Below are 12791 nucleotides of genomic sequence, written 5' to 3'. Positions count from 1 at the left end.
TGAACACACTTCATTATATCCTATTCAGATCTGGTTGCTACCCAGGGTACATTACCTATAGGCAGTAGATTATCATATTGTTCTAACCTCTTTTTTCACTCTTCTCAAAGTAATGCTTCAAGTGCTGTACAAGCTAAAGACTGCCAAGGTGTTTGAGAGGGCTCGTGGTAAGGAGGAGAAGGCAAATACAGATATAGTAGAGGAGGACCCGTTTGCCATCCAGACTTTGTCCTGGTGCCCAGAGAGCAGGATGCTCTGTGTGGCCGGGGTGTCAGCCCATGTTATCGTCTATAGATTCAGCAAACAAGAAGTCACCACTGAAGTTGTGCAGGTGGGTAAATAGTCATTGTCCAGGTAATGTGGCATCAGAAACAGTGCAGGACAAATTAATCCTTATATAACACTGTATTTTTTAAATTTTAGTCTTGAAATGTTTTATTTAAGAGCACACAGTCAGTTTCCCTTTCTTTTTTGGGACAGTAAGACAGGTCAGGTTGTGACAGCACGGAGAAAAATGTTGGTTCTGGCATGATTTCATCCAAGGTAGGAGAGATGCATTGCAGGCATTTTGAGAAGTGGAGGTCAAACATGTCAAGCCTTTTTACTGTCAGTCTATAGTGTAACTTCCTCGCTCAAACCTGCAGGGAGGTGTGCTCTACTGCACAAGACGTCATGATAACTGTAGGCAGCAAACAAGCACAAAAACTTTCAAAAAGGCAGGAGCACTTTGACAGTTATGCAGCACTGACTTAACTCTTTATGCTGACATTTCGGCAGCCTTCTTCAGAGCTTGACCCACATTATTTCTTATGTTTAGCTTTTGGAGGTGCGAATGCAGTGTGAGTTTGGCGAGGTGGACTCCCCTGACCCAGGAGGGGAGCATACCCCCACCCTGCCAACCCCAGGAGCTTCCTCCAGCCCTCAGGAGACTGAGCCTCCCACTCATCCCTCCATAGGCAGCAACTCCTCTGATGGACCACGGGACAATATACCATGCCTCCAGTATGAACAATTACATTGTCTTGCTCATTTTGCATAAAAAGTAGAATTGGGCTCAGCCATTTATGTGATTGTGTCACTGAGTAGACCAAAAATTGATGCCAAAAAGATAATTTAAGTAAATTAAATTAACTTCTTCCAGTCATCTACTAAATCCTTCACAGAATTTCTACATCAGAGCATCAGAACACTGGGGAAATAATCCTCTTTATAAAAATATTATGAGTGATGAAGACAGTCTGACAGTAAAAAAAAGGGGAAAGTGGGGAATAGCAATAATAATGAGTGATGATATCGTCAGTTTAGCTTAGCCACAAGGTGATCATTTATTCCAGGGAACTCAGTAAAGTGTAGCCTGCTGTCTCATCCCGCTGTGTGTTTGATGCAGGGTGCGGAGCTCCCCGTTGAAGCAGTCTCCGGGCTACCAGGTGGAGCTGGTGATCCAGCTGGTGTGGGTTAGCGGGGAGCCGCCTCAGCCGATCACTAGCTTGGCTATCAACTCCTCCTACGGCCTGTAAGTCTCTACGGGCAGAACACTTGATATTTTGACATGGGTTTAATGAGATCACTTCAACTTTATGCCCACACTTGTCCTGACAGTGGTGGTTATACCTAATAGCATCCTGTCACACAACTATTAAGAACAAATACATAAAAATATTGGTTGAATCCAAAGTGTACTCATCGCTGCTGTGTTGCAGTGTGGTGTTTGGGAACAGTAATGGCCTGGCTGTGGTGGACTACCTCCAGAAAACTCTGCTTCTCAACATGGGCACATCAGAGCTGTACAGCCCGTCTGACCCGTACCAGAGGCAGCCTCATTCCCCACGCAAAGCACGACAGCCCTCTGGAGGTGAGCTGCACTCCAGCAATTTGTTGGTCACTCTCCATACTGTAGCTAAGTACCTGAACCGCTTTGGCTAACACATCTGACCTGAAATAAACCCTACATTTCTTTACTAATGTCATATTCCTCTGTGTTACTAAAGCAGTTGATACAGTTAGCTGAATGGCCCTGACTCTGGCTTTTAGAGGTGGGTTAGAGAGGGAGGGCTGACGCTTGGCAGCCGCCTCGACTTCGCACCATGAGCGCCGCCCCCTGCAGTAGCTCCTCTCCCTCAGCAGGGGGCATCACTGACAGATTCTCCATCTGTTCAATTGGACAGTGGAGCATGCATGTTAGTGATCTGTGCACTCGGAGTATATGCTGTATCAAAGCTGCTCTGCTGTAATAGAATCATCTTTTGATTTGTTTGAATAATAAAACAATACATAAGCCGTGTTTACTTGTTTGTTTTAGTTTCTTTCATGTCTTTTTATCGTGTTTTTTTCCCTCTCTTTAACATCCTATCATTCACTGTTTGCATTCATCCTTTTCAGTCTCAGTGGCTTGGTGCTAGATTCAAGATGCTTTCATTTGCGTTTTCTGCAGTGAACAGCTTTTTTTTTTTTTTACTGGTGCAAACTTCAGAAATATTGATTTTACTCTTAGTGTTTAATTTCAGTTGTTTAAATTTTAGCAGCAAGCCTCCGAGACTCGTAGCTTTCTCCACTTTGTCACTTATAATTTCTGATCATTTTTCTTTCTGACTGTTTTTATTGTTGGTCTCTCTCTGTGATTTGGTTAAGACATTCCAACTGTGTCTTCAACGTCTTGCATGTCGAGACTTTCTAACTTGTATTCTGAGTCTATGAAAAAACTACGCCTCACATCACATCACAAAACATCTCACCTCAGTAAGTCATGTTGTGTCAGAATTTCTATTCCTCCTACAGTATAATTTTTCTCCTCTGAGTATTCCCTTTTTGTAATAAATTTACACTCCTGGATTTTGATATAGCATCCCCACATCCTCTTTTTTGTCTTTAAATTTTTTAAATTCACAGTTGAGTTTCAATAACAATGAGCAGGGACAGTACTTGAGGGGAGCTATAACAAAATCAGGCAGTGTATCTTTAAAACCTGTCATTTGTTTTACTAGACAAACACTGGCACCTTTACTGAACAGTATTGCAGTAGATTTGTGAATTTAACTCAAGTGCGGCTTATTTACTACACTGTATGTGCAGCTATCCCTACCTTTGTTCAAATAGGTTACCCTTTTATTTTTTAACCATGTGTACTGCAGGAATTGACTTAGAATTAGTACGAGTTGCTAATGTGAGTCGGATTCATTCTGCTATGTTTAATTACAGCACCCTGTGATTCCAACGATGGGTCCAACACCTCAGAGGACCGCTGCAAATCACCTACTTCAGGTAAGCCTCTCTGAAGTCTCAAAAACTAATCATTTTATTATTTTGAAATACATCTCTTTCAAATGCTGCTCTTTGTCACGTAGGATCTACCTCGCCCTGCAATTCTGATGATGAACGTAAACAGAAGTTCATAGACAAGGGTATTGTTTTGTTAAAAGCTGCATATCCCCTTAAATGTAAGCATTTATAAAATGGCTGGAGTTATTCATTTGTCTTTTTGAACCTTATTTTCAGTGAAGTTCAAAAGCAGACGCTTTTCCAAGACGGTTGCCAATGACTTTGGTACTGTATCATCCAAACGTATTTCTTCCGATTACTCACTCTTTCTCTTTGAATGGCGGCGTTCTAACCACACTGTGCCTTAATCCTACGTCAGTCTGTGCATCTTGTGCCAATGAAAGAAAGAAGTGCATTCAAGAAATGTGTTTTCGCTAATCATATGGTATGGGGCTCTCATAGTTGATTTATGAAATTAATCAGGATTCTTTATCAAATGCATGACAGGAAATCTTTTGAAATTTCAGGCCTCAGATTTTCTATGCATAATTTCTGCCAAAATGCTGTTGGCTGTTGTTACAAAACTGCGGATTGAAAATATCATACCAAATGGGCAAATGTTACCTTTTACTAAGTCAGAAGCATAGAAAATCTGCTTCACGCCTCATTCTTTACAGTACTAATGTCTAACCATGTCACTTAAATGTGCAAGTGAATCATTTCTCTTCGACTGTAGACACTTGTGTGTGTTTCTGATTCCAGGGCTTCAGTGCAGTGTTAACTGTTTGGCTACCCACTGATTTTTTTTTTCCTCCTCCTACTCTCTTTGCATAACTATGTTCACTGAATTATAATTACCTTATTTCCTGACTGCTCCTTGCTTTGTTTGATATTACAGGCCCTTTGGTTGTCTGTGATGCTTCTAAGCCTCATTTGTATTCTCAGGGTTTCTCTTTAGGGTGGTTATAGGCTGCAACAGGCAACTTTTGGGATTTTATACAATTTGGCAAAGCTCCTGGTAGCAAACAACAAAGTGAGAAGAACTAACCAAAATCAATTAAAATGTTTTTGGAATCAAAACATTTCTGTTAAAGGACTGCAGGGTCTTCTTACGCTCACAAAATAAGAGTTTTCCCATGTGCAGCATATATGTACAGTATGTACGTCCTCAACAGTTGTCCTACAGTATGTATCACCACTCTCAAGTATAACTGAAAATCCTGACTTTTGAAATAATTGTGCACTGATTTTCACAGTAAAAACTATGTCACAAATGACTGAAATGATGAATCATCGATTGTAATTAATTTGAAAACCTTTTAATTTTTCAACAACATTTCCATTTTTCGCCGTTATTCTTTACTCATAAAATAGGGGTATTTGTTTCTTTTACAGCCAAGATGTCACGGAAAATTAGCTCGTCTAGTGAGCCAAAGCCAGACCAGGGTAAGCCAAAACTACTAACTTTTAGTTTCTAATCTAATCTCTACATTTTCTTACAGGTGTGTGACTTTAATCTTCTGCTTTGTGTTAAGTTCACAGCTGTAAAAGACTTCTATGAGAGTATTGCTTATTGTCTAATTGCATGTTGATGTGAGACTGTTGTACGGTATTGTACACTGAGACGAACACTTGATCTTTGTTTGCACTGTGAGCAGAGGAGAAGTTCCAACGATGGCGCTCCCTCACATGTAGAAAGCGCTTTTGTTGTATGAACGAAGGCAAGACGGCAGCCAGGATGAGCCAGATGAATCCCATCTATAGAACTAAGTCAGCCCCCATTACCAGTGAGTGGACCAGCCATGGTCTGACTTGGGCTGAAGTGGGATAACTGGTACTAACCCCCAACACCGCTGGGGCTTCTATTCCCACTTGGTTGACATATGACACTAATCCTCTCACAATGACCTGTTTCCTTCTTTTTGAAGAAGTTCCACTGGCTTGACTGCACTCAGTGTTCGAGTTCTTGCTTTTCTTGTTTACAGTTTTTCCTTGTGAAGAACATGTCGGGCGGTGTGTTTAGCCTGCCCCTCTTTGTCACAGATCTTTTTGTGTTGGTTTTGGGATTCCTCATTAGCTTTTTAAAGAGGGTAAAGGCTTGTGTTTCAGCTGCTGTCAACACTGTAATTAGGCATGAATAATTCTTGCTCTTTAAATACCAGTTCACTGTAGTACTACATGCATATCTGATACAATTTTTCACATTGAGAATGTTGTTGTCAAATGCGATTGCAGAAAAGTAAATTGGGAACCTTTTTTAAAAGAAAATTGCATCATTGAAAATAAACAGCAAAAGCATCTCAATGTCAAAAAGCTTTTCGGTGTGTGCTCAATAAAGAGTTGGTTGTTTTGTTTTTATTTTTCTGTCTCGGGTCACTTCAATAAAAGTCATGAATATGATTTAGGATGTGTTCTACTTAACAAATAGTAGCACAACAATCAAGCATTTGTTGGCAATAAACTGAGCTCTAACTATTTAACTGAGTTTTGACCTGATGGAGTTTGTGCCATTAACATCTCTAATTCTCATTTGTACAGAGAAGTCCTCAATAAACTTCTTATCTCTTTCATTTCGCACAAATCATTTCCTCATTATCTAATTTTTGTGCTCACTGTGTTATCCAGATGCCAAGGATAACTCATTCAGCCGCTCACGTAGTTCAAGTGTAACCAGCATAGACAGGGAGTCTCGAGAGGCCATCTCCTCCTTTTACTTCTGCGAGAGTTTCCCCAGGAAGACGGACAGCCTTGTCAGCCCCTGTGTGTTGGTGGGAACCACGCAGGGCTCTGTGATGATGGTGGCCCTCAGCCTGCCACCCAGCGGGGACCAGAGGCTGCAGCAACCAGTCGGGATCTCCTCCTGCGGTAAGAGGCTGATTCTTAGGTGTAGATCTGCATTTGACTGGTGACTCTGAAAAGCACATTAGCTCATCTATAACCCTTAATGACCTCTATTGACTAGTAGTTGGAACTGACACAGCAATCTCTTACAGCGCAGTCATCACTGCCAGACCCTTAAAATCACACTTTCCCAACACACAGGTATTAAACATGTGTGTTACAGATAGAAGATATAATTCAGTATAATGCAGGAAAGTGATTTTGCTTTGTCACTTACTTTTGAAACTACAAAATGATGTTTGCTAGCCCTCATAGCTGAAATGTCTTTGTGGTTTCTTGCACTGCGAATAGTTAAAGTTCAGGAAGGAAGTGGTGGAGGAGAGAGAGAGAGAGGAAAATTGTGGTGACTTGAAATCTTAGTGTGTAAGGAGCGCAGTGCATTAGCCAAAAGGTAAGTTACACCCCACAAATATCCCTGTAAAGTTATTATTGAGTCATGTACTGTATATTCATTAGAAAGCCTATCAATGCCCCACAGACAGTGTTTAAAATTAATATAAAAGCCAAAAGCAATGAATAACAATATTACCAAAGGCCCCAATGGTCACATTGAGTTTACATGGATCCACAATATGGCTAAATCAGTGTAGACATAGTATATTGAGTCTAGATGGAACTTAACTTAAACCTGACGGTCCAACTGTACACCAGTCATGGATTGTGCCTTTTTAGATAAGTCTAAAAATAAATACTTTGTTCAAACCATGACTGTGCAGCATAGCAGCCCTTCATGCCTGGTTATCATGAAAAACTCAGACACAAATTTAAAAAATGCAGTAAAAAAAGGAACAGTAAACTTATACTTTAATGTATTCGTAATACTCATTTTTCCAGGCACCCTTGCCAGACTCAAAGGAGGCATTTTGACGATGGCCCTCCTGGACGCCACTGGAGCTCTGCTGCCCCCTTCCTATGAGTCATGGTATGACCCAAATGCCTCAGATGAAGAGAAGGAGAAGAGCAGGAGGCGCAGGCCAGCCTCCCCTCCCTCATCACAAGAGGGCCAGGACTCCCACTTTGCCGTGCTGTGTTCGGAGAAACAGGCCAAAGTGGTGGCCTTGCCCTCCCAAACCCGCATCTACAAACACAACATCACAGAGACCTCCTTCGTGCTGAGGGCTGATGTCGTGCAGATGGCCGGAACTAACTGCATCGCCTGTTTCTGTGCTAATGGGCACATCATGACTCTGAGGTAACTTAATTTATCATCATCATGGTTTTTTTGGGGAGGGGAGGGGTGTAAAACATTAATCTCAAGGTAGATGTATAATTTCCCTGCTATTGAATATGTGTGATGGGTCTCACTGCCTTTTTAAAAAAACACTGTGTTCCATGCTATTAATGCTGTTACAGTCATTTACATGCTAAAAATAATGAAATTCTGGACCACTTGTATGTTTTTGTTTAAAATCTAAATATATATGATATTTGGTATCAGAAAAACATTAACTAACAGCAGATCCAGCACAAAATACTGGAATTGGTATCTTTTTTTGAAAATCTCTGATCAAATTGTAATAACTACATGTATAGTAGATTTCTTAACGTATTTACAATGTGTCTACAAACTCTTCTTTGTGACAGTTTGCCCAGTCTACGGCCTCTGCTGGACATGAACTACCTGCCGCTTACAGACATGCGGATAGCTCGGACGTTCTGCTTCTCTAACCACGGTCAGGCGCTGTACCTCACCTCGCCCACCGAGATCCAGAGGATCACCTACAGCCAGGAGACCTGCGACAACCTGCAGGTCAGGCAGTTGTTACCAGTGACTGGGATAGACCATGAAAATTTTGACTTCATGTGTCATTTTCAGACCCATTAATGCCAAATATGTTCCATGAAGGTTTGGATTGAATCAAACTTAATTACAGTATGTGGGTGCAGACATATTCAGTTACAACATACAGCTGTTAATGTTTCCCTGCTGACTCAACCAGTTGTCGGCTGTTATGTATTACATACTTGTAACTAATCTTCAGGCTTCCATTTTTTTGTCATTTTGCACCAGATTAGCTACTGCGTCCTCTGTTGACAAGTAAAAATCTGGGATCTTTGTCCAGATATAATATCAAATCTATTATGGAGAAAACAAAAACACACAAGAAAGAATATTTCAATGCAATGTACTCATTTTCATAAATCTAAAAATGCCAGCAAGAGTTATTTAGAAAAACATTTGTTTTGATGTAAAAAATGGAAAAATACATAGTTGCATATATGCTATCAACACTTGAAAAGGCATGGATTAAAAAAAGGTAATAACAATAATTGAACAGTCGAGTGCTTTATAAGTCAGTCTGTATGTCCACAAGTAGAAATGGTGAAATGGACATGTGCTAATGTTTCTGTCTTCTCCAGGAGATGCTCAGTGAGTTATTTACCCCCGTGGAGACACCGGAGGCTCCTAACAGAGGTTTCTTCAAAGGCCTTTTTGGTGGAGGAGCTCAGTCTCTGGATCGGGAAGACCTCTGTGAGTAGTGAACAATACGTAATTTTAAATCATAGTGTTTTTAGCCTCATAGTTGTGTTATGAGTTCTAGTTCATCATGTATATTTCTGCTTAGTTTTAATGTCACTGGTTTCTTATCAAAGCCACCAGTCGGGGAATTAGGGGATGTTATTGTTACCTTTCAGTCACAGATTTTAAATTTCTTTAACCACCAAGGTATCATTTGACAAATGTCAGAATTTATTAACACAGTACATTGATTTCTCTTTTTGTCTTTGGTAGTTGGTGAAACAGCCGCTGGTAAAGCCTCCCGAAGCCTGGCCCAGCATATCCCTGGCCCAGGCAACATGGAAGGCATGAAGGGTGCGGCATCTGGGGTTGTGGGAGATCTGGCCCGCGCTCGGGTAGCTTTGGACGAGAGAGGGCAGAAACTGGGCGAGCTGGAGGAGAGAACGGCTGCCATGATGGCCAGCGCAGAGTCCTTCTCCAAACATGCTCATGATGTATGCACTTGGCATCTGTTTAAGCAAGCTGTTTTCACATTAACTCCCTTGTTTCTGACTCTTCTTTTTTTTCCCCTCCTTTTTGCCCTCAGATGATGCTGAAGTACAAAGACAAGAAGTGGTACCAGCTCTGATGGCAGCGTGTGGAGCATCGGACTCTGTAATCACACACACCAGTATCTCTGAGGAGCTGCAGGTCCCTCTTCTTCTCTATTTCTCTCCACGGGGGGTTCTGCTCTACAGACTCATGCTTTTATTCTCAGCACAATATCACACACTCTGCATTACCTCAGTCACCGGAGGACTGCCGCAGAGTAGACACTGGCCAACCCGACGTAATGAGAATGGAAAGAAATGGAAGAAGAGAAGCTCTTAGGAATCTCTCTTTCCATTTCATCTGAGAGAGATGATGTTTATTTAACATCAGTCCGCAGAACAGGAGAGAGGGGACCTTACATATCCATCGGTCATGCACTCATATATATATCTCATATATGTATATATGTGTATGTGTGTGTGTATATATTTATATATATACACACACAAACACCCTGCTGTTTTGTTCTGAAAGAGGAAAGACAATTCTGCAAAACATGTACTTGTGGTGGCCTGATTGCAATTGTTATTTTCCTTTCTCTGCCCTTTATGGTGTCTGCCAAACACAGTGGACTTAAATGAGGAGAAAAGTCTGAAGACCCCCCCCCCGTCCTTCAAATCTAATCAAGTCAATGATGATGTATGTTTCTATAGGAATGATTGAATCAATGAAGGACTGGTGTTTGTTTGTTTTTCTGGTCTAAATTATTTTGAAAGTTTGACCGCTATCCTTTTTGTCAGTCTGTTTTTGTCATTTCGTGTCCAGAAAGGGCCTTTCAAGCACTTAGAACAGTAGAAATGTGGACCGAGAGATGAAGAATCTATTGCCTCTCATCGAATAAGGGCTGGTAGTACACTAGTTCATCACCATTTCTTTTACAGCATTTTCCCAACTGAGTCGTTTTAGTTGAGACAAACAAATGATTTTTTTTTTTTTCTGAAAGTCACTTTGGTTTTTATTTTTAATTAGATTATTTATTGGAACAGAATAATAGATAGGAAGTAAAAGAATTTTGTATGTTGGGCATTAATTTTTTATTTTTCCTTTTCAATTAAATGCACAAAAAGTGCTGAAAATGTTTACCCCTATTGAAGAGTTTACATTGATCTATCAGAAAGATAAAAAGTTGATACACTGGAAACCCCCCTGAAGTTCTTATACACTTCTAGCTTTCATGGGGCTGTAGCTAAGTCGTGGAAGACGATGTGTTAAAGGGCAAGACAAAGATTGTCCTTAGAATATAATTAGATTGCATAAATGTATATTTTGGTTACAATTCTCAGTTTTTTTGTGATAAAGATTATATCTATACACGTTTTATTCAAATTTCTTTTTGGCATTCTGTCATAGCTGAAGTTGATTTTTCGTCTTGTTTCTCAGTGTGTAGGGGGGAAAAAAAAGCATGTGTCTCTCACAGCACAATGGAAATGGTAATGCTGTCTTCGTATTCGTAGCTGCCAGTAGAAATGACCAAGCACCACAGAGTGTTCCACGACGGTGCTGCTGGTTATCTCTCTCTCAACCATTCACTTAAAAACTGTTTCTCTTCTGCCTTTGCCTCATGACGCATATATGCTAACCTCTACCTATGTGTATATCTGTGTGTTTGTGAACATACATATATTCAGGGATATGTGTATGGGCGCCAATATTTATAATACTACATAGATACAGTGTATTACAATAGGTCTTTTGAGGTTTTTGTTTTTGCTTGACAGTGTTTTTCAATGTGATAAACTAGAATTCTATTGTAATTAGATTTCTTTTTCATGAGGTGCAAGGATATGCTGCTATTTGTGTCAATGTAGGAGCATTATCTGTTGGTCTTTTTATTTGGAAAAGAGAGACAAGACTTTGTCAGTCCAGATTGCTGCCAAATGTTGTAAATAACGGGGACAGCTGGACACAAATCTGACAGTGCAGGTTCAGGCAACGTGACATACTGTACGCTTGCGGCCATGTTCTTTTCCGACACCAAAGAGCTTAATTTCACAAAGTTGTCTTGATTTTTTTTCCCAAATGGTAAGAGTCGGTCTGGATACATTTTAACAGCACTCTGAAGTCCAGAAGTCTACTGTGTGTAGGGGGGGGGAAAGTAGATTGGCTTTAGCTTCTTCTTCTGGGCATGCCACCCTCATTACTTTCCCAAACTGCTGTACATGCGTTCAGAAGACAGAAAGTGAATTTGAAGAGTTTAATTCCAAAATAAATAAATAAATAAAAAAGTGACATTGACTCATTGAAAAATGCTTGCAGGCATGAAGTAAAAGTTAGAGACACTTGTTTGGAGTTTCGAGAGCTTTTCTTAGATTTTAGAGGATTAAATCATATATACTTTGGAGATATTGAGTTATCAATTACACCAAAAATGTTTTATCCAAGATGGATATACAGCATTTTGGAATAAAACCCTTCACTTTTAGCTGGCTGATTTTAATCTACTCTACTGTATACTACTGAGATAAACCCAATTGAAAGAGCAGTTATGTGGGTTTTGCACTATTTTTTGTACTTAAAATAATTTTGTTAATATGATTTTTAATTTCTTTATTTTGTCCCATTTTCTTGTTTTTGAAAGGACCAAAACATGACAGAACCTATGCTTATCTATGTCATTTGCCAATTATGCTGATTGCTTCACTCTCAGATTTGTTTTCAATGTCAGGTTAATGATACTATGATATATTTATATATTTGAAAACAAATATATATACTTTTAATTTCAATAATATATATTAAAAAAAAATTAATACCTTTAATGTAATTTTGGGATAGAATAACTCACATTAATGTCCAAACAATGGTTGTGCATAATTAACATTATCCAAACATGACAATAAAACATTTTCTGGTTATATATTGAACATGCTCATCTCAGATTCAAGCTTTGCTACTGCAGGAGGGTCGTCTCCTCTTGGTGGGCCGCTGAGTCTTTCTACAAAGTGTGGCCTCGACTTTAAAGTGCTTCAGTTTGCAACATATATGTCCTAAATGGTCTCTTATTGCACATTGAAGGATGCATGATATTAAGTGTTTACAAACTTGAAACAACCATGTATTATCCCTCTTAGAGATTGTCTGTTTTGGCATTTGTATTTACCACCATGTTGAACAAAACTGAAGTGCTCATCACACATCAGAAACGTGTCCCATTTTCATTTGATCATGCCAATTGTATAAGTGTTAGAGATTATATTTATTTTATTGGTACATCTGTTTATGTTACTGTTTGCTTCATGAAAACTCTTGCTTTCGCTGCACTGTAGAAATGCATTGAAATCGAAAGCTAGGCTTACAAGCGCAGTGCAGGAGAGCTGAAGGGTTTCTCAGTCACCATACTTCCATCCATCTGTCTTCTGGGATGAATATCTGTGGAGTTGCAGTATTTTCTCATAGTAGGCAATTTTTGTACAGTTTTATTAAAATAAATTTCACATGGATGTCTGACTTAATCTGCTGCCACAAACAATTTAGACTGTAGATACAGTATATATAGATATTATTGTGCAATGGAAAATAAATGTAAAACCAATCATAATCTGTTTTGTCTTGTGTTTTCTGTGTCATCTCTTCCTGTTTGCTC

General features: G+C 39.7%; 1 protein-coding gene across 6 annotated transcripts in view; it reads left to right on the top strand.

Moving 5' to 3' along the window:
• Positions 1–12746, top strand: part of stxbp5b (syntaxin binding protein 5b (tomosyn)) — a 29606-nt gene extending 16860 nt beyond the window's left edge. Inside the window, exons 15-29 of one of the 6 annotated variants that reach the window (XM_042437090.1) lie at positions 111–331; positions 818–1002; positions 1388–1513; positions 1701–1852; positions 3196–3258; positions 3342–3398; positions 3493–3540; positions 4651–4701; positions 4914–5042; positions 5881–6120; positions 6991–7348; positions 7741–7906; positions 8518–8629; positions 8891–9111; positions 9204–12746. In XM_042437090.1, the coding sequence (XP_042293024.1) occupies positions 111–331; positions 818–1002; positions 1388–1513; positions 1701–1852; positions 3196–3258; positions 3342–3398; positions 3493–3540; positions 4651–4701; positions 4914–5042; positions 5881–6120; positions 6991–7348; positions 7741–7906; positions 8518–8629; positions 8891–9111; positions 9204–9245 (2171 nt within the window). In that variant the 3' untranslated portion in view covers positions 9246–12746. Of the gene's footprint in view, positions 1–110; positions 332–817; positions 1003–1387; positions 1514–1700; positions 1853–2628; positions 2737–3195; positions 3259–3341; positions 3399–3492; positions 3541–4650; positions 4702–4913; positions 5043–5880; positions 6121–6990; positions 7349–7740; positions 7907–8517; positions 8630–8890; positions 9112–9203 lie in introns of all 6 variants that reach the window. The other 5 variants (XM_042437095.1, XM_042437092.1, XM_042437091.1 and 2 more) reach the window with 5 other exon arrangements.
• Positions 12747–12791: the final 45 nt, after the last annotated feature.

The sequence above is a fragment of the Thunnus maccoyii genome, chromosome 16, assembly GCF_910596095.1.
Source record: "Thunnus maccoyii chromosome 16, fThuMac1.1, whole genome shotgun sequence".
NCBI lineage: Eukaryota > Metazoa > Chordata > Actinopteri > Scombriformes > Scombridae > Thunnus > Thunnus maccoyii.
Note: the sequence above shows the minus strand (reverse complement) of the source record. Positions and strands in the feature narration are given on the sequence as shown.